The sequence below is a fragment of the Rattus norvegicus genome, chromosome 14 (assembly GCF_021556685.1).
Source record: "Rattus norvegicus strain SHRSP/BbbUtx chromosome 14, alternate assembly SHRSP_T2T, whole genome shotgun sequence".
In the NCBI taxonomy this organism is placed as follows: Eukaryota; Metazoa; Chordata; class Mammalia; order Rodentia; family Muridae; genus Rattus; species Rattus norvegicus.
This window is the reverse complement of record NC_141547.1, coordinates 82304942-82329449: the sequence shown is the minus strand read 5'-3', so window position 1 is coordinate 82329449 and position 24508 is coordinate 82304942. Positions and strand designations below refer to the sequence as shown.

At 44.5% G+C, this 24508-nt stretch overlaps 2 protein-coding genes and 1 pseudogene across 63 annotated transcripts in view; 1 reads left to right on the top strand and 2 right to left on the bottom strand.

Annotated features, from left to right (window-relative positions):
• The window catches only part of Prr14l (proline rich 14-like), a 66657-nt gene extending 52243 nt beyond the window's left edge, over nucleotides 1-14414 (bottom strand). For 3 of the 12 annotated variants that reach the window (XM_087583295.1, XM_087583296.1, XM_087583297.1), the window contains exons 1-2: nucleotides 14241-14414; nucleotides 4054-4574 (exon numbers count right to left, since the gene is read on the bottom strand). In XM_087583295.1, coding sequence (XP_087439421.1) covers nucleotides 4054-4524 — 471 coding nt within the window. In that variant the 5' untranslated portion in view covers nucleotides 4525-4574; nucleotides 14241-14414. 12 annotated transcript variants of the gene reach the window in all.
• Nucleotides 14415-20563: 6149 nt separating this feature from the next.
• Nucleotides 20564-20749, bottom strand: LOC100361879 (ATP synthase subunit epsilon, mitochondrial-like; annotated as a pseudogene).
• Nucleotides 20750-21490: 741 nt separating this feature from the next.
• Nucleotides 21491-24508, top strand: part of Depdc5 (DEP domain containing 5, GATOR1 subcomplex subunit) — a 130124-nt gene continuing 127106 nt past the window's right edge. For 21 of the 51 annotated variants that reach the window (XM_087583291.1, XM_087583289.1, XM_087583286.1 and 18 more), the window contains exons 1-2: nucleotides 21511-21606; nucleotides 22348-22470. Coding sequence is in view for 39 of the 51 variants with exons in the window: in XM_087583282.1 (XP_087439408.1) it covers nucleotides 22413-22470 (58 nt within the window). In the remaining 12 variants the exon portion in view is untranslated. 51 annotated transcript variants of the gene reach the window in all.

The window sequence follows — 24508 nt, the reverse complement described above, 5'->3', positions numbered from 1 at the left end:
GAGAGGTGATCTTCCTCAGGGAAAGACACCAACTGGTTGTCCAGAGTACATGTGATATTACATGGCCTTAGCAAGTATATTTAGGAATATAAATGTATATTCACATGTGCATGCAGTAACCACATAGAAATAGGTATCATGAATTTGAAAGAGAGAAAAGGGAGATATATGGTAACGTTTAAAGGGAAGAAAGGGAGGGGAGAAATGGAATTAGGGTATAATCTTAAAGAAAAAAAAAATACAGGCTGGAGAGATGGCTCAGTGGTTAAGAGCACTGACTGCTCTTCCAGAGGTCCTGAGTTCAAATCCCAGCAACCACATGGTGGCTCACAACCATCTGTAATGGGATCTGATGCCCTTTTCTGGTGTGTCTGAAGACAGCGACAGTGTACTCATATACTTAAAAGAAATAAATCTTGGGGGTTGAGGATTTAGCTCAGTGGTAGAGCGCTTGCCTAGGAAGTGCAAGGCCCTGGGTTCGGTCCCCAGTTCCAAAAAAAAGAAAAAGAAAAAGAAAAAAAAAAAAAGAAAGAAAGAAATCTTTAAAATAAATAAATAAAAACACATAATTTAAAAAGCTCTTTTTCTTCCAATAATGAAACATTCCTCATCGAATAAACAAAATTATTAGTTAAAAGGTTTTCTGCCTTTTGACACAACTCTAAAGCAAGACAGAATTCCTTTTTGCTGGTTTGCATTTGAGGTCTTTAGTGTGTTCTTATGTTTGTTTGATCCAGAGTGTCATCTATCCAGGTAACATGGCTCTGCTCTATAGCGGAAGTGCATCTGGACCTCTGCGCCATTATTCCTCTACCGAGCCCATTTACCTTCTAAATCACTGAAGGATGCATCTCATGGTTGAAGTATATAAGTTAACTTTCTAAAAGAGCTAGGATTACAGGTATACACTACCATTACCAGCCAGGTTTGGCTTCTTAATTCATCAATTCAAGAATTCTCTATAAGCCAGTGGTAGTGGTGCTGCATGCCTTTGATCCCAGCACTTGGGAGGAAGAGGCAGGCAGATCTCTGAGCTTGAGGCTAGCCTGCTCTACAAAATTAAGTTCTAGTACAGCCAGGGCTACCGCAGAGAAATCCTATCTCAAAACAACAACAACAAAAACCTCAAAGAAAGAAAAAGAAAAAGATTCTCTATGTATGATGACACATGCCTCTAATCCCAGCATCTTTAAGTTCGAGGCCATCCTGGTCCCCATAATGAAGTCCCATAAGTCCTACCTTAGCCAGGACTACATAGAGAAACCTTGTCTCAAAACCAAAACAAAATAAACAAATGAAATTTCTTTACCTAAGGCAAGACATTTCTCTATATGTACAAATATATTTTCATAATTTGTCTGGTGTCTTGCTTTTTTTTCCTTCTTAATTTGTCGGGGTCTTGCTATCTAGCTCTTACTTACCTGATATTCATTATGTAGCCCAGGCTGGTCTTGAACATATGGCACTCTTCCTCCCTAAGCCTCCCAAATAATGGGATGACCACCATGCCTAGTATCATCTGCCTTCTGACTGTGGCAGTCTGTTGGTTTAGTAAGGGTTCTCTTTTAAGGTCATCTGATTTTATAAACCAGAATGCTGTGTAAATGGCGTGTCTCCTTGTCTGAGAAGTCAGCAGTGTTCAGGCTTCCACACACTTTGTGACCTGAGATGACCAGAAACTACTAAACCTCATGCTGTCCAATGAGTTTGAGTCCAGTAGGCTCACTTCCGGTGGACAGCCATCCAAATGCTTGAAGACTCTTCTCAATTCTCCTGAGAGATTTGATCCAGATAAGGCAGTTCGCTAGTCAGACGACGAACACCCCGCCTTTTCACTGTGGCAATTCTATAGATCCAATTCTACGTTCTGTTTACCGTGGTGCTGCAAATGCACCTTCTGCATGCACACCCCCTCCTGCATGCACACCTCCCGCATGCACACCTCCTGCATGCGAGGTGAATCTCTAAGCTAAAACTCTTGAAGTACTTCTCTTGGAATGACGTACAAAGTCAACCTTGGCTACATAAGGAGTTAAAGGACCAGCCTGGGCTACGAGAACAAACTTGTCTCAACAAACAGACAAACCAAGAAGCTGGAAGACAGGGTTGGGGATTTAGCTCAGTGGAAGAGTGCTTGCCTAGCAAGCGCAAGGCCCTGGGTTTGGTCCCCAGCCCCGAAAAAAAGAAAAGAAAAAAAAAGAAGTTGGAAGACACAGAAGAAAATGATGAAATAGTACATAAATTAACAGAGACAGATGAAGTGTGTGGTGTGGTGGTTTAATGAGAATGCCCCAGTGAATGCTTGCTTGTTTCCTAGCAGGTGGAATATTTGGAACAGCTTGGGAGGTGTGACCCCACTAGAGGTACATCACTAGAAGGCAGACTCTGAGGTTTTAAAGGCCACATAATTCCCAGTTATGTCTCCGCCTCTTGCTTGTGGATCAGATAGAAGTTCTTAGCAACTGCTCCAGCCCCAGGCCTGCCTGCCTGCCTGCCTGCCTGCCTGCCTGCCTGCCTGCCTGCCTGCCTGCCTGCCTGCCTGCCTGCCGAAGTGTTCCCCATCATGATGACCATGGACTAAGCCTTAGAAACTATCCAACCCCCAGTTAAATGCTTTCTCTTAAAGTTGCCTTGGACACAGTATCTCTTCACGGCAGTAGTAGACTAAAGCAAAGGAATATTTAAACCAATAGCCCGGGACATTCTAACACACTGAATGACAACAAGGACTCAACCTTTCCCAAAGGAGTTAATTTGCAAGAATCCACAAATTCAGCTATTTTTTTCTCCCATCTTTCAATTAATATGATTATTGAAATGCTGAACTCTTTAATTTTTAAGTGTAGCTGGGTATGTTTGTACCTATCTTTAGTCCTAGCACTTGAGATGCAGAAGCAAGTGGGTCTCTGTGAGTTCAAAGCCAGACTAGTCTAGAGTGTTTCAGGTCAGACAAGGCTACACAGTAAGACCCTTGACTCAAAAAAAGAAAAAAAAATGTGTATATGTAAGTGCATGCATATACGGTACACAAGGAGGCCGAAGACAGCATAGGACCTCCTAGAAGCAGAATTACATAAGGTTGTGAAATTTTCCATGTGGTTACAAAGCCAGGCATGGAAGTGCACCCTTGTAGCCCCAATACTCAAGAAGCTGAGACAGGAGGGTTATCTTGCATTAAAGGCCAGTCTGAGCTACAGAATAAAGACCTTGTTTCAAACTGAAACAGAACTAAAATTAAAAAAGGACTGGTTTTCTGACTCATTCTTCAGTTTATTATGAAGATCACCTCTGATGTTCTGAAAGATAAAAATTATCCAGGTATATAGCTCTGTGGTAGACTGCCTGACTAGCATATACAAGGCCTGGGTCTGATACCCATCACTGTGGAGGAAATAAAAAAGTTTCTTGGCCTGAAAAACCCACCTGATGAAGCTACTACATGTAGCATTAGCCTCCCCAAAGATTTCTCCAGGACCTTTCACTCCAGTTTGTCAATTACCAAATGTTACAGCTTGAATTCTCACCATTTTGCATCATTCTGTGTGTGTCTGTGTGGGTGTGCATGTGGGTGTGCCCATGTGTGCGGCTGTGCTGAAGGCTACAGGTGGAAGTCGGGTATGGTCTTCAATAGCATGCCACCTTATTTTTTGATTAGAGTCTCCCACTGATCTTGGAGCTCACAGATTTGGCTCAGCTGGCTAGACAATGTACTCCAGGGATCTGCCCCTCTGTGCTACTAAGGGCTGCTGTGCCTGGCTTTTTAATGTGGGTTTTGGGGATCTGATTTTTAATTAAGCCATCTCCCCAGGCCTGATACATAACTTTCTATCAGCATGTGTAGAAATACCTCCTTGTTTTTAGAGACTCAAAAATTCATACAGTAGTGAGAGTTCACAGTGACCTGTATCAAAAAACATCAAAACCAATGTTTTTGACAATGTTTCAAGACTTAAGTCACATGCTACCTGTCCGCAGCCTGTGACTTACATTAGAGGCACTGCTCTGCAGGCCATCACTCAGACCACTTATCCAAATCAAGATCTCACTTCTTACCTGACTGGGGCAGATCTTTTCCTTAGTAGTTGTGGAATGTTGGCACGGGTCTTCCTTTGCTCCCTCACATGGGCCTCTGAAAACTTGCGCCTGGTCTCCTTGATCTCTGAAGACCTTTGGCTCCATGCTTTTGGGTCTCTCTTCCCTATCCAAGACCTCATAAGCCATAGGACCTCTTGTAGGGTCCACTAGTCCACACCACCCAGTCTTGCCCCCATAATCCACGGTTTCAGAGCTTTCTTCACAACAACCTTCTGCATGAGTCCTCTGCAAGCCCTGGGGTGATGCCCTGCCATGACTTATGGGAGAGCTTGAGGCTCCAGGCTTTAGATCTGGAGTCATACTCGGCTCCTGCTCAGCATGAAGCTCTTTGGAGACACTTACTGAGAGTCCAGAGTACAACTCCTGTACCACAGCAGACATGGAGGAACCAAGTGGAACTGGCTGAGTCTCTACTCCAGATGACAGCATTAGGGCAGATGCAGATTATGGAGTCAAGTCTTTTGCATCAATGGTTTACCCTGACACAAATCAAAGGAAGGGATATAAGTTTAAAACCTTGACATGGTAAAAGAAACCATTTCCATTAACATCAGTTAAAATATGGAAAATAGCCGGGCAATGGTGGCACATGCCTTTAATCCTAGCACTCAGGAGGCAGGGGCAGAGGCAGAGGCAGGTGAATCTCTGTGAGCCTGGTCTACAGAGCCAGCCTGGTCTACAAAGCAAGTCCAGGACAGCCAAGGCTACACAAAGAAACCCTGTCTCAAAACATAAAATAACGGGGCTGGAGAGGTGGCTCAGTGGTTAAGAGCACTGACTGCTCTTCCAGAGGTCCTGAGTTCAATTCCCAGCAACCACATGGTGGCTCACAACCATCTGTAATGAGATGTAGTGCCCTCTTCTGGTGTATCTGAAGACAGCTACAGTGTACTTATAAAAAAATAAAAAAATATTTAAAAAAACACACACAAAAAAACAGCACAACAACAAAAAATTATGAACAACATACTCAACTTCAAATGCCAGCATTACTGGACATCAAAATGTCTACTGTATAGGTAGAAAAATACATATCTAATCTTCAGTAGGTACTGCCCTGTGAGTAGCCTCAGTTTGAACGTTAGGCAGAGCATTTACTCAGGGTGTATAAACCCTGACTGAGTTCAATCCCCAACACTACCACGATACCACTGGGTACTGTGGCTCATAGCTGCAATCCTATTATTCAGGAGGCTGAGGCAGGAGTGACACAAATTCAAGAAGAGCCTCAGCTACAAAGTGAGTTCAAGGCTATCCTTAGCTAAAACTGAGCTCCTACCTCAAGAAAATGGGAAAGGGGGGCTAGGAAAATGCCTAAGTGGTTAAAGGGGTATATGCTGTTTTTGCAGAGGACACCAATCTGGCTCCCACATAAGTCGAGTACCCAAGTGTGACAGTTCAAAACCTCCTATACCTCAAGCTCCAGGGGTATCTGACGCCTATAGCGTCTTTAGGAGGCTACAGTCATCTGCATAGATACCATAAATACACAGTACCTAACTGCTAGGCCTAATGGCATACGCCTTTAATCTCAGGAGGCAGAGGCGGGCAGATCTCTGAATATGATACCAGCCTGGAATATATAGTGATTTCCAGGCTAGAAAGGGCTCCATAGAGTGATCTTATCTTGAAAACAAGAAATCTTAAAAATTGATAAGACATAGATATGTACTCAAAAACAGATTTGACATCAACTAGAAAATAAAGGCGCGGGGTTGGAGATTTAGCTCAGTGGTAGAGCGCTTGCCTAGCAAGCGCAAGGCCCTGGGTTCAGTCCCCAGCTCCGAAAAAAAAAAAAAAGATTAAGAAAAAAAAAAAAAAGAAAAGAAAAGAAAGGCACTTTTCTACCTAGTTTCAAAACATGAACCTTAAAACCTGTTCACTGCTATATCCCAGAATAGGTACTTGACATGGAGTAAATACTCAGGTTTTTTTTGTTGTTGTTTTTGTTTTTTAATATGTGTGTATTGGTGTGTGCACATGGAGGGCACGGGACAATTTTTAGTGTTGTCTCAGGAATGCTATCTGCCTCCTTTGAGGCCGAGTCTCTCATTAGTCTATAGCTTATCAATTAGGCTAGAAAGGACGGCCAGCAAAGTCCCTGGAGCTATATCTCTGCCTGTCCTGGGCAGGGATGATACTGGCTTGTTTCTGTTTTCTCATTTGACACAGGGTTTATGTAGCTCTGGCTGTCCTGAAACACATTACATAGACCAGGCTAGCCTGGAACTCGGAGATCCACCTGACTCTGCTTCCTAAGTGCTGGGACTAAAAGCACGCACAGTCACTCGGAATACTGACATTTTTAATATATTTACCTTTCTTCTCTGAAGGAAGATACTGGAAAATGCAATTCCATTCCTTTACATACTTGAGATCTGTCTACCCAGACAAGCACAAGTTCCTAACTAACCCAGCTCCTTTAGCTGCTTCTTAAGATTCTCCAAGAGTTTTTATGGGCAGTGTGCGCTCAATTCACAGAAGAACCCCATGAACTAAGCAGAGCCACTATCACTTCCCATTACAGATCTTAATACCGTACCTGAGAAGGTGGAAAGTGGCAAGCCTAATATAATATTCTACAGAAAACGCAAGCTCTCCAGAGGATGCCACTGTGTTGGTAGTTAAATTCCTTGTACTAAATGCTAGAAACAGGATACTTGCTGAAATATTTCATCTAAGTATTTTGTAGTACTAGAGGGATGAACATATAGCTCATTGGTAGAGCCTAGCATTCCCATGATGCCTTAGGTTCACTGGGAAGGGAGACACACACTACATATGATGATTCTTAAAGCTTCTCCCACCCTAGACAAGAGAAGAGAAATATTTTTGTTTGGTTATCTGTTTTGCCTGAGACAGGGTTTCTCTGTGCAGCTTTAGCTGGCCAGGAACTCAGTTGTAGACCAGGGTGGCCTCAAATTCACAGAGATCCACCTGCCTCTGCCTCCCAAGTGTTGGACTAAAGGCATTAGCCACCATCACAGGCTGAAAAGAGAAATTTTTTAAGAAATTGCCACAATTTAAAGACTATAGACATCAGACTGCTGCCTAGTTCAATAGCCTGGACTGATCCAAAACTAGAGGGACTATGCATGTAGTACCTTGTGAATGCTGGGTTTGCAGGTATCAACTACCACACCTGCTTTAGGCTAAACATTTTTAGTGAAAAGTTAAAAGGCAGTGGTGTTGCATGCTTTAATCCCAGAACTCAGGAGGCAGAGGCAGGTAGAGCTCTGAGTTTGAGGCCAGCCTGATCTACAGAACAAAGTATAGGAGAGCCAAAGCTACACAGTAAAGCCTTGTCTTGGAAAACAAAAAACAAAAAGGTTTTCCAAAACTCTTGGGCCAGGGGACTAGAGCTATGGTTCAGCAGTTCAGAACACTTGCTGCTCTCCCAAAGGGCCTGGGTTCAGTTCCCAGCACCTGCAAAGCTGGCTCACGATCATCCAGAACAAACACCATTTACAAGAGACACAACACTCTCTCTGGATTTCACTGGCACTGAACAAATGTGGTATAAGACAGCCACTTACACACACACAAGTGAAACACTTGGGTAAAGGTAAAGGCCAAGTTTAAGAAATGCTTACTTTCAAATTGGTACGATGGCACACACCCTTAGCCTCAACACTTGGGAGACAAAGGAATGCAGAACCCAGCTTATGATTTTGAGACCAGCCTGGTCTACATAGCAAATTCTAGACCAGTCAGAGCTGGATAGCAAGACCCTGTCTCAAAAACTAAAACAAAATTGCCTAAATTGAGGGCTGGAGAGATGGCTCTGGTTGTGAGCACTTGCTGCTCTTGCAGAGACCCTGGATTCCAGCACTGTATCAGATTGCTCACACCCATCTATAGTCCAACTCCAGGCTATCTGGTACCCGCTGGCCTCTGAGAGCACCAGCATGCTTGTGTACGCATAAACCTGGGCAGGCAGGCATGCAGGCAGTGAGCACACGCACATGCACACATACCAGCTCTTATACAAGGAGTAAGAAAGAACTGCTAAGCTCACAGTTGTAATCCTAGCACTTGGGAAGCTGAAGCTAAGTGAACCTAGGATTCAAGACTAGCCTGGACTAGTTAGGGAGACCTGATTTCAAAAACAATGCAACAAAAGAAAAGAGGAGGAGAAAGAGGAAGAAGAGGAGGAGGAGGAGAAGGCAGAGGAGGAAGAGGAGGAGGAGGAGTAGTTGGTGGAGAAAACCTAAATTACCCAAGAGAGATCCACTGGATCTCATGGTGAAAGCAGAGATTCTCCACAAGGGGCTGGAGCAGTGGGTCAGCATCTAAGAGCACTCAGTGCTCTCGCACAGTATCTAGGTTCAGTTCCCAGCACCACCAATGTATGAGAACAACAGTCACATATAACTCCAGTTTCAAGAGATTTGAGGCTGTCTTCAGGCTGCTGCAGTCCCCTTCATACAAATGATACACATACATATACTTTGCATATACACATAACTAAGAAGAATTATCTTTAAATAAGACAGTGTTGGGCTGGAGAGATGGCTCAGTGGTTAAGAACACCCGACTGTTCTTCTAGAGGTCATGAGTTCAATTCCCAGCAACCACATGGTGGCTCACAACCATCTGTAAAGAGATCCGATGCCCTCTTCTGGTGTATCTGAAGACAGCTACAGTGTACTTATATATAATAAATAAAATAAAATCTTTAAAAAAAAAAAAAAAAGACAGTGTTGAGACTACTTTATCCCTTTTAGAATTAAAATCTTCCGTTCTCCTCTAGCTACTGGTTATTTCTGAAGGCACTTCAGATTTTAGGCCATTTATGTGGGAGTCAACAGAAAATAATTGGAATTGCTATTTGATGCCAAAAAGTAGGAAATACTCAATTCTAACTTCGTTTGGATTCCTTTTCCTAGTTATTACAATGGACACAAGTGCAGGAAAAGATACGTAATGATAGATCACAGAGATGGCTATGAGTTAAACTGCTTGCCTTTCAAGACTGTTGACCTCAAGTCAATTCCAGAGACTCACGAGGTGAAGGAGACCAGGCACCAAAAGCTGCCCCGACCTCTACATCCCCACAACTGTGAACGTGGGCTCAGCCACATACATCACAGGCACACAAATATCAATGAGAGATCCTGTCAAACACAAGTCTACCTCCCTGTGGGAATGAGCACACCTTTCACTGCAGCACTTGAGCAAGGACTGTGAACTCAGGGCCAACCTGGGGTACACGGGCACTCTAACCAAAACTGAGTTTATGGAAGCACAAACTTCTTGGGTCTCTGCCACTACCTGCCCTTTATCCACGGCCCACTAGGGGAATGTGGGTGTTCTCAAACGTCACCTTTCCTTGAAGCCTCTCTGCTGAGTAAAACCCAAATGTGTCCCCTTATGCTGGGGCAGTAGCTCAGTGAAAGTGTGTGCCTAACGGGAAAGATCCACAACCCCCAGTCCATAGTGTACATCCCTCTTCCACAGGACCAGAGTTAGGGTCCCGGCAACCACACTGAGCACATCATCCCCTGTAACTCCAGCTCCAGAGGACGCAATTCCTCTGGCCCCTGAGGGAACCATGGATATATGCACAGATACACACATGAGCAGAGGCAGGCTGATGAAGAGTAACGCTCCGTTACAGAGTTCCAGACCAGCCTGTGTCATATGAGAACTGGCCTTAAACCCCCCTAAAGAAGCAGGCATTCACAGTGTTGCCTGGGTGATAAGCTCACCAGTAACATTTGTATGCTGTACTTTAGTGATCATGGTGCCTCAGCTGTTATCTCAGGGGAAAGCACTAGTTTCGAAGGTAAAAGGCCCTGTGTTGCAGCACCAGCAACACGAAAAACAAGCAAACTAACAACAACAAATACTAAGTGTTATATTACATGCTTTTGTTTTTTTTTAACCAAGATCTAAATGCAGAAAGCTGGTGAATAAACAGCTAGCAAATTCATTTAAAAAAACCTGGTAAGATTAGCCTTTTAATTCACCAGTCTGCTCATTGCCAGCCTCTTTTCTAACTATCGATGTTTTCGAATTAAATTCTTAATAACTGTGTAGTAAAAAGAAAGAACAAGTAACGTGTTTATAAAATACAGACAGGGGGCTGGAGAGATGGCTTAGTGGTTAAGAGCACTGACTGCTCTTCCAGAGGTTCTGAGTTCAAATCCCAGCAACCACATGGTGGCTCACAGCCATCTGTAATGAGATCTGATGCCCTCTTCTGGTGTGTCTGAAGACAGCTACAGTGTACGTGTATATAATAAATAAATCTTTTTTTTTTTTTTTTGGTTCTTTTTTTCGGAGCTGGGGACCGAACCCAGGGCCTTGTGCTTCCTAGGTAAGCGCTCTACCACTGAGCTAAATCCCCAGCCCCTAAATAAATCTTTAAAAAAAATAAAAATAGGGTTGGGGATTTAGCTCAGTGGTAGAGCGCTTGCCTAGCAAGCACAAGGCCCTGGGTTCGGTCCTCAGCTCCGGAAAAAAATAAATAAATAAATAAATAAATAAATAAATAAAATAAAAATAAAAAAAATAAAATTCAGACAGGGATTTATTTACAACTTAAGCCTTCTCAATGCTTCTAACAAGCTACTGGGGAAGAATATCAAGTCCTTACCTAGTTTAAGGTTTAATTGAAAATTAACCCATTGACCTAAAAATGATTCTCACCTGGCTGGAGAGACGGCTCTCCCAGAGGATCTGGGTTCCGTTCCCAGCACCCACATGGAGGCTCACAACTGTCTACAACTCCTGCTCCAGAGGATCTAATGCCCTCTTCTGGCCTCTCTAGGCACCAGGCACACATACGGTGCACACACATATATGGAGTGAAACACTCAAATACTTAACATATAAAGTTACACACACACACACACACACACACACACACACCCCGTGTGTCCCAGCACTCAGGAGGCAGAGAGATAGGTAGATCTCTGTAACTTCAAGGCTAGCTTGGTCTACAGAGTAAGTTCCAAAACAACCACGGCTACAAAGAGAAATCCTGTCTCGAAAAATACAATTTTTAAAAATCAATGTTAAATTACTCTGGCCAATGTGTACAAGTAAGTATTATATTCTTTAGGGAATGGATTTATTTCAGATGTTATAAAATGAGTGACATTTGTACAAAATATGAAGTAAAATTACTCTACTCAAAGATGACGTCCATAAAACAAGCCTACCATGCCAATTCCAGGGAAACACAAATTTCTAAGTCAGCTGGAGCCACACAGTACAACAACGGGCTATACAGGGAGACCCTGTCTCAAAACAAAACATTTTTTTTTTTAAAAAAAAAAAAAAGGGAGGGTGAAGAAAAGAAGGAGGAAGAGATAATATTTTTGAGCTGAGACCAACAGGTGACCTCTCACCTGTGTCAAATGCAAAGCTCTGTAGGGAGTAGTTCGATCTTTCTGTGTCCAGAGCAAAAGCCAATGTCCCTCCCCACTCTGACTCCACTCTCTAGCTGCAGGGTCTGGAAATGTCTTCCATTTAAATGAACTTTCGCAGGCTTGTTCTTTCCGTGAGAAATGACCAAGCTAAAATAATCCCATGAAAAGCCCAGGATGGAAAGACCAACCTCCCTCTTTCCTTTTGTTGCTGTACACACTGCAGACAGGTGTCAACAGAGGTACAGGGCCTACAGTAATGACTTCAGTAGGTGCTTAGGGACATTTAAGGCAATTTAGGAATACTGCACATTACAAAAGAGACACAAAGCTCTTCTTCAGCGTGCCTTCAGGTCATTGGAAGTGTGAACTCAGAAACATGACAAAAGCCAGCAGAGGCGGAACATCACAACTCCATTGTCTTTAGAGTGTTTTTTACCACGTCCAAATCTTACAGCACCAACATGTCTAATTATTCAATGATTCCCCAAGTAAAACTTGACAGCAATAAAGCAAAAAAAAGGGGGGGAAGGGGGGCAAAGAAAGCAGATAGAAAACCTCCATGCCCCAATAACCCCTTCTCTTGAACTGGAATGTACAGACGCTGTTAACAACAGTGGCACTGCCATGCTTGTGTCAAGGAACGATACTCACAAGAATGATCAGGCCCTGAGAAGTTCCCAGCACTCCTTTCACCTTGAGAAAAGGGCTTTCTTTTCCAAAGGTTCAGATTCTGCAGCCAGTCCCTCCATAAGGGACATTCAGACACTGTAGCCAATTCTTCCATGAGGGAATTTGGAGAAGAGGCCTCTTCTTGAGGGACAGAAAAAGAAGAATCTTTTAATAACATCTCCCTAAACCAGGAGTGGTGGCTCACACCAGTGATCCCAACACTCAGGGAGAGGCTGAGGCAAGAGGGCTGCGGAGGACACCCTGGGATACACAGTGTCAGGCCAGCTAGGGCTACATAGCTAAACCCTGTCTCAAAAGAACAACAAACCACTCATCAAGATCTCAACACAAACTGAAAGAGAGACCAGGAAGAACATCATTACCCCTAAGGAACCCAGTTCTGCACGGAATCTCTGAGGCATCAAGGCTGTTTCCCTTTCCCTTTTTGTTAACATGCAGCAAAAGCAACCCATCCTCCAACAGAGGGTTAAACTGAAAATGCTCTTGATGTCTGCTGACAAAAGGCACCATGTATGAAAGACTTTCATGTGCTTATCCAAGGGGAAGGGAAAAGAAGCCATCTGCAGTGCTTTACATCCTGGAGAAGGGCAGTCTTTTACTTCGGAGAGCTGGAGGCTAGAGAGGATGTGTAGATAAAGGGAAGCTGTTTTTAATTGCCAACAAAAGCAAGTGAAGGGAGAGGGGATCTAGACAGATTTGGTGCACAAAGAAAGGCTGGCTTCTGGCACTGAGTTTTCCCTCCCTCTTAAGACTCTTAATGGAGAGACGGATGCAGGAAGATCAGAGGCTTGGCTACATAGCAAATTTGAGGCCAGCCTGGGCTACATGAGAGCTTGTCTCAAAACAAAACAAAAAGTGGCACATGGTGGTGCATGCCTGAACTAGTAGTGTCCTATAAGGTAAGACAAGATTATCAGGGGTCAGGGGCTAGAGGCCAGCCTGGGCTACCTACTGAGTTTGAGCCTGAACTGTAAAGAGACCACTCATATCAAAATAAATAGATTAAATAAAGTGCTAATCTGTTTCCAAAAATTAATAATTTTTTTCCTGATTTTCACTAAGGCTCTCTGTTGTTAACTTGGAGAGTAGAGTACAGTAGGATCCAAAATGAGAGGACGTGTCCTTTACCTCCAGACTAGGAAAAGCCTTTCTGTTGGAAAGAATGGTTTGAACTTTTGTGATGAAGGATAGATTCCTGCAGACACTGGCTTCTGATGGAGGACATGACTTTTCTTTCTTAACGTATCAATAGTAACAATTGACCAAAAGTTCACTGTGCACCAAACATTTTCCACAAAACTTCCCTTGAGCCTTCATGACAATTCAGAGAAAAAAAGTACCCAGGTTACAGATGGGCTGCAACTGACAGAGGATGAGTCAAGGTCATAAAGATGTTAAGTGGGAGATACAAACTTGGAAATATCACACTCCAGAAGAGGAGGAGCAGCTCAATGAATCCTAAAAGACCTAATAAAAACACGAAAAGCAAAGCACCCTTGGTGGACACGGTTGGGGGAAGGGGAGAAAAGCTAACTTACGATATCATAAATTCAGGGCCTCCCTCTATCTTGGGGTGAAAGTGAAAAATAAAGAAGACAGATCTGTTTCTTGCAGAAAAGATACCTCTGTCACTTTTAGGAAAGTTGAGACTCTCCTTCACTTGGAAGGCGCTGACCAAAGTGAGGGTCGTTTAGGGGTTACCCATTAAAACGCTCCTTTGGATAAAGAATTCCCTTCAGCACCATAAACCGGTCTCCCTTCTCTGACAAATCGACCAGAGCCGACGGAGGTGTATACCAACTAGGGGCGTCGTCCTCTCCAAGGAGAGAAGTTGGGGGTCCCCTGCAGATGGAGGTTGAATGGGAGCCTCCTTCCCCTGGAACCAGGACTCTGAGAAGCTGTTTTCTCTCAGCGACGTGGAGCCTGATCTCCTGGATGTCTGTGGTTGTTTGTCACTTACAACGCTGTTTCGGTGCCCTTCGGCTCCCTGAAAGGATGGGGGCCCGGACCCCCTTTAGTCAGCACCATCCGGCGGAGGACCCCCCAGGCCGTCGTGGGGCTGCCCAGGCCTCTTACCCTGCGGCCTCCTCCTCGGACCGTGCTCATCCCGCCACCTTGGCCTCGGCTGCCTCCGTCCCCGCAGTCCCCGCCGCCGCCAACTCTACCAGATCTTCTGGAGCCGAGGCCCGAGGGCGCTCCAGCCTCCACCGCTCCTACAGTGCTCTCCCCCCCTCCCCTCCGCACTTCCTCATCCGGGGCCAAAGCCAGCCATGCGGACGGACCTTGATCCCGCCCCCGCACGGCGCGCGCGCAATCCGGAGGGCGGCTCTTCCCAGCTGGTACCTCCACCCTCTGCTAGCTCCCGACGCACTCAGCCCCGCCCCCGCCGCGCTGACTCTTAAAGAGAAACGTACCCTTGGGCCCAGTTCCTGTCTCTAACTGTTACCAGCACTATGGTCCTATCTATTTCTGTTGAGGTGGACAGATGCCACTCCAGGGGCCTTCTGCTTCCATCCTGGCAGATCGTGGGGCTTTTTAATAACTGCAGTCAAAGGTTTAGGTCACACCATTCTCCTACTGCTTCTTATCACACTGGCCACTAAATCCAAACGTTAACCCAGGAATGTAGTTGGTTACACTTTGATTTTATTTCATTGCTTCTTTAGCATTGAAAGTACCGCATTTTATCTCTTTAGTGGCCGTTTCTTTCCATCTCTTTTCTTCAGGACTATATTCATAGCACCTAAGGAAGTGTCTGAAAGAAATTAGAAGGGAGCTGGGCACGCCTTAATTTCAGCCCTTGGGAAGCAGAGGCGGGAGGATCTCTCAGTTCAAGACCAGCCTTGTCTACAGAACAAGTTCTTGTACAGCCAGGACTACACTGAGAAACCCTGTCTCAAAAGGAGACAGACAGAGACACAGAGAGACAGACACACAGAGAAACAGAGAGAGAGAGAGAGAGAGAGAGAGAGAGAGAGAGAGAGAGAGAGATTAGAAAAGGGGTTGGGGGGTATATATGTCCATAGACTATAATCAACTTTCCCCAAATCACACAGACATGATTTAGAAATAAACACCTCTAGTTTCCTGAAGTTCATTAGTCTGGCAAAAGGTGGAGGCTTTTCTCTTGGCAATTACCTTTTCTCTGGTTAGGATCTGCAAAGGAAGCCTAGGCTAGTCTGCACATTCCTTTAACCCCAGCAGAGGCAGGAGACTCTCTATGAATTTAAGGCCAGCCTTATCCACACAGGATTTGACTTAAGACAGGATCTCACTTTTTAACTTGGGCAAGTCTGAAGCTTGCTATGTGGGCCATGCTGACCTCTAACTCTTGACCTTCCTGGATCAACCATTTAGATAAAGGGAAAACTAACTCTCTCTCTCTCTCTCTCTCTCTCTCTCTCTCTCTCTCTCTCTCTCCACCTCCAGCCCCCTGTAGACAAAGCTGGTCTCACCCTCAGAGATCTGCCTGCCCCTGCCTCCCAAGTGCTGGGATTAGAAATGTTTGCCACCACCCAGCTCTTTTTTTTTTTTTTTTAAAACAATCTCTCACTCAGACTGGCCTCAAACTCTTCCAGCAATGGGATTATATACACCACCATGGGGACTTTTGCTTATCATGCTATGGGAGGCCCTTTGACCCATTCCCAAATCCTCTACTGTTTTACAGTGCTTTTGCTTTCAAAACAAAACCCAAACATTTATACATTTTCAGAAAAATACTGGAAACCTGTGAAAGCTGGGGGAAACCTAAAAAAGGAGCTGTGAGTAACTGGAGGCAGAGATGCCATTTAGATTTAGTGGTCGTTGTGATTAGAAGACTCGTGTCAGTCTAGTTATAAAATACCCACAGAATGAAGAGGAGGCTGGTAGAGCGGCGCAGGTCAAACGTGGGGCTGAAGTTGCATGTAGACAGAGAGCTTGCCCAGTATGTGTGAGGGCTGGGTCTCATCCCCAGAGCTAGCTGTCAGAGCAAGAAAGAGAGAAACAAGAGGCAAGTGCACTGGGCATGGTGGTTTATTCCTACAACCCCAGAACTTGGAGGGAAGCTGAGGCAGGAGGAGTGTCATGAATTCAATGCATGTTGGAATTGTAACTCACCAACATCTTTCTTCTTAAAGAGAAAGACGTCCCAACAAATAGGGGATTGGGGTACTGTAGGTTTAACATAATCGATTGGCCTGGGTAAGGTTGGAGTCTTTTCTCTTTTCTGACTTTTTCCTCAGCTTTTCACTTCCACCTGTGAAGTACCCTAGGTCTACTATCTAGTAGTGACACAAGTACAGGAAGATGTCTGCAAAGTCACATCAACTTTTTATTTATCTAGGTGTGTGTGTGCATGGTGTGTGAACATGATCAGGTATACATCACTGGGCTTCCATCCCTCAGAGCATGTGTGTAGATCAGAGAACTACACTTCGAATTTGAGGCAAGGTCTCTAGTTCCTGCTGCACTGAGTTCTGCAGACTAGCTGGTAGCCTTAAGCTTTGGAAGAGGGGGTGGGGCTACAGGTTCATGTCACTGCGCCATATCACAAGGCTTCCTGTGATCAAAGTCTCAGATTCTGGGGCTACCCATTCCACTGTTTCCCCTGCTGGTTAGCTTACTTTAAATTAAAAATTTAAAGCAGCATTAAGACTACAGCTATAGGGGTTGGGGATTTAGCTCAGCGGTAGAGCGCTTGCCTAGCAAGCGCAAGGCCCTGGGTTCGGTCCTCAACTCCAAAAAAGAAAAAAAAGAAAAAAAAAAAAAAAAAAAAAAAAGACTGCAGCTATTGTCACTGATTACTGGAGGAACTTAGAGACCTGGGTTTGTTTCAGTGGTAGAGTTTGATTAGTGTACACTGGTTTAGTTTTCAATCCCCATTTCTGGGGAAGAGCATTGCCGCCCCTCGATTCAATCATCAGAAATGAATATTAACAACAACGAAAGGATCATAGAAGTCTAGAAATATCTTAGGGTTTGGGTTGGTAGAGGCCTGCACGCTGGACACTTCCGAGTAGGGGCTTTTCCGTTGTAAGTTTATAACCCCACCAACACACACACACACACACACACACACACACACACACACACACACACACACACACACACACACACACACACACACACACACACACACTTTTTGATTTCTGAGGGCGGCGGGCAGCTTAATGGAGCCGGAAAAGCAGAAGGGCAAGTCGGACTTTAGGCAGGACTGTGTTTCTTGGTGCACACACCAAAATGGAGCGGGGGAGCACAATCTCAACCATGTGGATCAATGAGCCATAAGTCCCACGCTATGCATGAGGACGCCTCATACCATTAGAGAACGTCTCACTCAATGTAGGAAGATGAGAGAATACCTCAGGAAGCAGAAGACTGAGACCTTTATATCGGTATAAATTACGACCACTCCCCTTTATATGTTCATTCCCGTATTCACTTTTCTGGCCGCAAGGGACCCTGGGAGGTGTAGTCTTTCAGCAGGAAACTCTCATTCTAAACTCCTAGGCAGCGCTGTTTTCCTGCTGAGGAGGGTCTTTGTCAGAGGGGTAATTATGGGTCCATTGAAGAAGAGGATCCTCTGGTCAGTTAGCAGGAGGAGAGTTTTAACTTGATTAGCTGTAATGGATCATGCTGTTGGGGACAGTTATGGGTCCTTGGAAGAGGTGGTACTCTGGTGACTTAGCAGCAGAGTTTAACTTGATCAGCTGTGATGGAACATGTGATGGATAATGCAATTTTCACCCTGTATTCTCGAAGAGGCTTTTGAAAAAATTGTTGTTAAAAGGCAGTTGATTTGATTACAGAGTAAAACTGAGAAATTTCTCTGGAAGGTCAAGGGAGAGAGAAAGCCAAGGCACAAGAGACAAAGTGGGTCAGTGGGAGGCTAAGTGGGCATGAAGTTGACTCAGGACCATCATTGGTCCATTGTCAGGACTGCTGCACCAAAACAAACTAGCAAACTTTGCAGGGAGCTACAGAGCATCAAGGGAAGGGAACAGGAGAAAATAGAAGACAAATCTGAAGAATTGTATTTGGCCCGGAATAAAAGGGATGAGGTTTCCTTTCAGCCAGTTTCTCCTCAGCATGCAAAATGTCTTTTTCAGATATGTCAGGAACAAATGGATCAAATGGAGTCGTTGTAGGGTGAAAGCCAGCCATTGGGATACCTTACAGGGAACATTTCGCTTGTGAGTAGGGTGAAATTGAGTTAGTAAAACAGGTAAAATGAATATGTATTACTACAATAAAAATTAATGAAGTAGTCAAGAGGAGGATCCAGAGTGGAAGAGAAACAGAAGGAACTTTTGCTGGGTCCCTGTGGTTTTAGACTCCATTTCAATCCAATTAAGATTTAGTAGTGTGTAGGGGGCTAGAGAGATGACTCAGTGGTTAAGAGCACTGACTGCTCTTCCAGAGGTCCTGAGTTCAGATCCCTGTAACCCCAGTCATCTGTAATGGGATCCAATGCCTTTTTCTGGTGTGGCTGAAGACAGTTACAGCGTACTCATACATAATAAATAATTCTTTAATAAAAAACTTTGCCTCTCTCTTTAATTCTTCTCTCAACATATTACATCTGAACCACAGTTTCCCCTCCCTCCTCTCCTCCCAGTCCCTCCCTCCACCTCCCTTCTCCCCCAGTTCAACTTTCTCCTTCATTTCCCCTTCAGAAAAGGGCAGGTCTTCCAGAGATATCAACCAAACAAGACATATCAAGTTGCAAAAGACTAGACACATACCCTCATTTTAAGGCTGGTTAAAGCAACCCAGTAGGAGGAAAAGGGCCCCAAAAGCAAGTAAAAAACTGAAAGACAGCTCCTGCTCCCATTGTTAGAAGTCCCACAAAAACACCCAGCTACACAACATAACACATATGAACAGAAATGTTCCCCACAAAGATGACAGTTATTACCTGCTGACTTATGTTCTGGATCTCTGTCAACTACTAAGTTTTATCACGGTCTCTTGGATGGACCCTCTTCTCTTGCAGTCTACTATTCAGAATTAAAACAGCTGAACAGAAGTCTTTGTGCAGGGCAGTGATGGCACACATCTTTAAATCCCAGCACTAAGGAGGCAAAGGGAGACAGATTTCTTGAGGTCTGATATCCAGATCAGTCTGGTCTACAGAGCAAGTTCTAGGAGAGCCAGAGCTACACAGAGAAACTCTTAGTCTCGAAATACAAAAGACGATAATAAAAGAAGTCTTTCTTGGATCAATTTATCCCCTCCGTCTCAGTAGCTCAGATCAGCTTAACGTTCTTCAGAACCAGTTTGACTCCTTGGATGTTGAAGTACTCTATAGTTTAACAGTGTCTGCTGTTAAGGGCGGGATTTGAGCCTTGCTTCAAGAGCAATGCTACCTCCACACCATCACATCTTTTTTTTTTTAAGATTTATTTATTTATTTATTTATTTATTTATCTATCTATTATAAGTACGCTGTGGCTGTCTTCAAACACACCAAAAGAGGGCATCAAATCCCATTACAGATGGTTGTGAGCCACCATGTGGTTGCTGGGAATTGAACTCAGGACCTCTGGAAGAGCAGTCAGTGCTCTTAACCACTGAGTCATCTCTCCAGCCCCTGAAAGTAGCTTTTGCTAAGAGAAAGAATTGAATGCCAGAGTAGAGTGTGGCCGACTGCACTAGCATGAAGGTCTTATTATCAGTCACGGGTCCCCACCTTGACAGCATCCTCATATGTCAGTTTGGGAGACATTGAGGGCGGAGTGTAATTGCTATTTGTCTCTCTGTTCTTTGCTATTTGTCTCTCTGTTCTTTAAGACATTTAGGATGTGGGTGCAGACTCTGAGATTCTCCAATGGACAAGAGAATCTACACCCCCGCCCCTACACACACACACACACACACACACACACACACACACACACACCTGCATCGCCTGAGGAGTAATTCATCTTTGGATAAGGAGAAGGTGGTTGTTTTTTTTTTTTTTTTTTCCGGAGCTGGGGACCGAACCCAGGGCCTTGTGCTTGCTAGGCAAGCGCTCTACCACTGAGCTAAATCCCCAACCCGTAATTCATCTTTGGTTTTATTGGATTGTTTTGGCCTACATAGTGGGAGCAGGACAGGCCTCTAGCAGGTCCTACTTCCCATGAACCCTTATTCTGTAATGAGGCTAACATGCAACTTACTCTGGTTGGATGATTTATGCTCCCTCTAAGGAAACTACTGGGCCTTCTGCCATGGAAGCCTATTATAGATTTAACCCATTTTACTCAGGCATTCAATGTTTTGAATTTTGTTTTGTTTTTTTCCAGCCGAGAGTGAACTGTGTTAATTTATTGACATGGCCAATTCATCAACAAGATGGGTCGTCTGTCTCCAGGAGGTACGGCTGATCTCCATCTGCCGGAACAGGTGCCCACATGGTTCACCTGGAAGACTCAGCACTTCAGGCTTCAGTCAGGCTTCTTCACTTTCACTGTTTTTATGCTGCTGCCCGAAGTCTTCTCAGCGTTCGCTTTGAACTCGGTCTTCAGGGCATCCCTCACTGCTTTTGCACAGATCTGGGAGAACCGGATGTAGCTGAGTCCAGCCTGTTGCCAGTAAGCCACCATGGTGTCTCGAGCGGGGCGTGTCAGGCAGAACTGCTGGGTCGCTTCAGAGTAGCCTGAGCCCGGCCCGGCAGCAGGAACGGATATTGCTTTTTTATCAAACAGATTTTAAGTTTAATCTAAACTTGTTTTGAGTTATGTACCTTAGGTTTAACTTTGACAACAAAAGAGTATATAATGGGAAATATAAATTGGTCTCTCCTTTCAAGCTTGTCTTTGTACATTACATTTGTACTTAGCATTAACTTGTATTTCTTAATTATACTTAACAGTTTACAGTAAGTTAGCAATTCGCTCCGAGTTACACACACCCCGTTTTCTTGTTACATAGTCCAAGAACTCTAGGGAATGTTCAGCACTCTTGTCTCCAGAGAACCTGGATTAGGAGGATGAGCCAACAAACACACTTTTAGCCCTCTGGACCAGGCTGAGTTAATAACTTCGTCAAACACATGGAAACAGCTCGGCCAGATTAAGAGTCGACTCTCTCAAGCTTCTCCTGTTATGAAATCACTCTCTGAAACGAAGGTCTTGGCTGTGGCTCTATTTTCAAATTTCTCTTGCAAAGCGGGAAGCACCATGGACGGTGGCGGGAAACGCCAACGGGAATTGAGTTTGAAGATAGACTCGACGCCACGCCCCCAGCCTCCACCCCCACCCCCCAGCTCCGGAGGAGGAAGTGGCGCGGTCACCGAGACGAGGCGGAGGCTGGGCTAGAGCGTCCAGGCCGGCTGAGCCGGGACCGGCGAGGGGCGGGGACTCGGGGCGGAGCCTCCGGAGCGGCGCGGGCTCAGGTGAGCGCTGTTCGGCGGTGCTGTCTGTCTGGCTCCTAGAGCTCTGGTGCGGAAGCTGCGCGAACTGTGGGGGCTCAGGTGGGATATCTTGAAGAGGTCCTGGATATCTGTCCAGGATCTGGCCTTGGGCCCGGCCTGAGGCGGGGAGGAGCTCTGGAAGTGGGGGCGAGTGGTGTGCCAGCCTCGGGCTGAGACTTGAGGGGCTTGAAGGAAGGGTCCCTGAGCCAGGTTCGAGGCCCGACTCTTCCTGCAGCCCCCGTGTGACCTTGGATCAGTCTTTTCTCTCACCGAGTTTCTGCGACCGCAGCGGTGAAATGGAGGCAGGACGGTCCGCTGAGAGTTGGTACACACAGAGGTTCGGCAAAGAAACCCCAGCTATCCTCAGTTCTCTCTTTCCCAGGACATTGTTAGTGGAACGTGAATCATGGGAGTGCTTAACAGTTCGAGTGACCTTGGGCGAGTCCCTTGTTTTGACGTTTCTCTACAGAGGTGATGGACTAACCTCTTCGAATATCCCTGTACTATTTTGGTGTTCCTGATGCAGACAAAAACAAGGTAGTGCCCCTCTCACCACAAGCCTCCCTTTTAAGTATGCGGTAGAGAAAATAGCTTTAGAGGATTGACTAGATCTTAGCCCAAGTTCCCTTTAATTTTTAAAGCACACTTCTATTTGTTTTTCTCTCTTGGTAATTGGAGGAGTGATATAATGCAAGGGTTGGCACACCTCTCAGCTGAACAACAACCAGTACCTTCAAGGCCTAAAATTAAAGAGCAATTTTAGGAAGCCTGACATTCTCGCTGTTTCTGTTTGTGTTTCAGTAGCAGGAAGGCAAGATGACTTCCCTGCTCCAAGATCGGAACAGCTGAAGAAACCACAAGACAAAATGAGAACCACAAAGGTCTACAAACTTGTCATCCACAAGAAGGGCTTTGGGGGCAGTGGTCAGTATTGATTGATCTTTGGGGATTGTGTAAATTGGCTGATGTGATGTGCCTTAAAAATTACCCATATCACAATTGAGGCTGGACAGGTAAATGAGTGGGGCAAGATCAGCAGGCGGGAATGGCTGGCAATGAGAGCACAGGATCTTTTTGGAAAGCATTGCATTCAGATTTTGTTTGGTTGTTTTTTGAATCCAGGTTTTACCATGTATCCAATGCTCATTTGAAACTCACTGTACAGCCCAAGCTGTCTTTGAACCCATTATCCTCCTGCCTGGAAATACTCTACCACACCTGAGTTAATTTTCCTCCTGTTTTTGTTTGTTTGTTTTTGTTTGTTTTTTTTTTTCTTTTTTGTGTAGTGCCAGGTCATGTATACTAGAAAAGGTCTATATGACTTTTTTTTTAATTGTTTATTTCAGAACTAGAATTATTGACACAGTGAGATGGTTTTATTTTTTGAGACAGAGTCTTATAGCTCATACTGGCCTTGAACTCAGTATGTACGGGAGGATGATCTTGAATTACTGACCTTCCTTTCTTCATACCCAAGTGCTGGGATTTCAGGTATGCGCTCCCACATGGTTCTACATGGATCTGGATAAAAAAACCCATGCTTTGTCCCTTTGAGCAAGAACTCTATCAAGGAGCAATACCTCCAGACCTCAATGAGTCTTCTTAACTTAATATTTCATTTAATATTTATGTACATGTGTACATCTGTGTTATGTGGATGCTCTTGCACATGTGTGTGTATGCCCATGAAAGATAAGTGCCAATCTTTAGTATTGTTCTTCTGGAGCCATTAACTTTTTTTTTTTTTTTTGGACAGGCTCTTACTCTGTAGCCTTTACTGGTTTGCAATGCTGACTAGGCTGGCCTTGAACTTACAGAGCTCCTCTGTCTTACAGAGATTAGTTTTGCCTATAAATACTGAGATTAATGACATATCCCATCATATCTAGTTACCTTACATTTTTATTCATTTATTTCGTTTTCGTCACCCTTGTTTTTGAGACAGTTCCTCAGTGGGACCTGGGGCTTTTTAATTTAGGCTAGACCAGCTGGCCCGTGAAATTGAGTGACAGTGTATGGAATTTCTGTCAGAAGCACCTTGGATTCTTTGTGTGTTGGTTTGGAATTAATTTGGTACTCACATGTTTAGAAGCCTTTTGTCAAATTGTTTCGGTTCTCGTGTTTAGTCACATCAATCCCATAGGGGGTTGAAACCCTCTATTTATGAAACTGGCCTGAACACTTACACGAAGTATAGGTAGCTACTGAATCAATACAGAGATAGCTTCAGCAGAGGGGATAACAAGAGTACAGTGTAAATTATATATATATGATATATATATGTATATAGTATGTGTGTGTATATATATATATATACACACACACACACACACACACACAAATACATAAAATGTATATAGGTGTGTGTAAGACAGATACAGCTTGGTGATATACCTAGGAGACTAGAATTCTAACCAGCATCCCTATGAAATGTAAAGACTGTGAGTACTGTAAAATCTCTTGTCCCTCTGGAGTTAACATTATGAAGTAATTAGTTAGCTGTAGTGGCTTGTGCCTGCAACACAGGACTTTCCAAGGTTGAGACAGGAGGATTGCTGAAAGTTTGAGGTCATCCTGCTGCAGGAGGAAAATGACTGTTTCAGAGGAAAGAAGGAGGAGCTAGAGGAGGTGGTGCACACGTACTCACAGCACGCAGGAGGCAAAGGCAGTCGGCGGGTCTCTTGTGAGTTTGAGGCTTCCCTGGTCTACCTAGTGAGCTCCAAGCTACACAGTGAAACTCTGGCTCAAATGAACAAAAGGGAAGAAAGAAAAGAAAAAGAAGAGAGGGGGTAGAGAGTAGGGGGTGGGGCAGAGAGAGGAAATGAAACAAAACAAAATATGCTCAGGGAGCTTAATTTAGACAGTAGAAGTTCATCACAGGGAGTTCACATACATTGGAACTAAAATTGTCCGTAGAACATTTCAAATAAAAAGTGAGATTGACCCAGTCAGTTCTTTACTG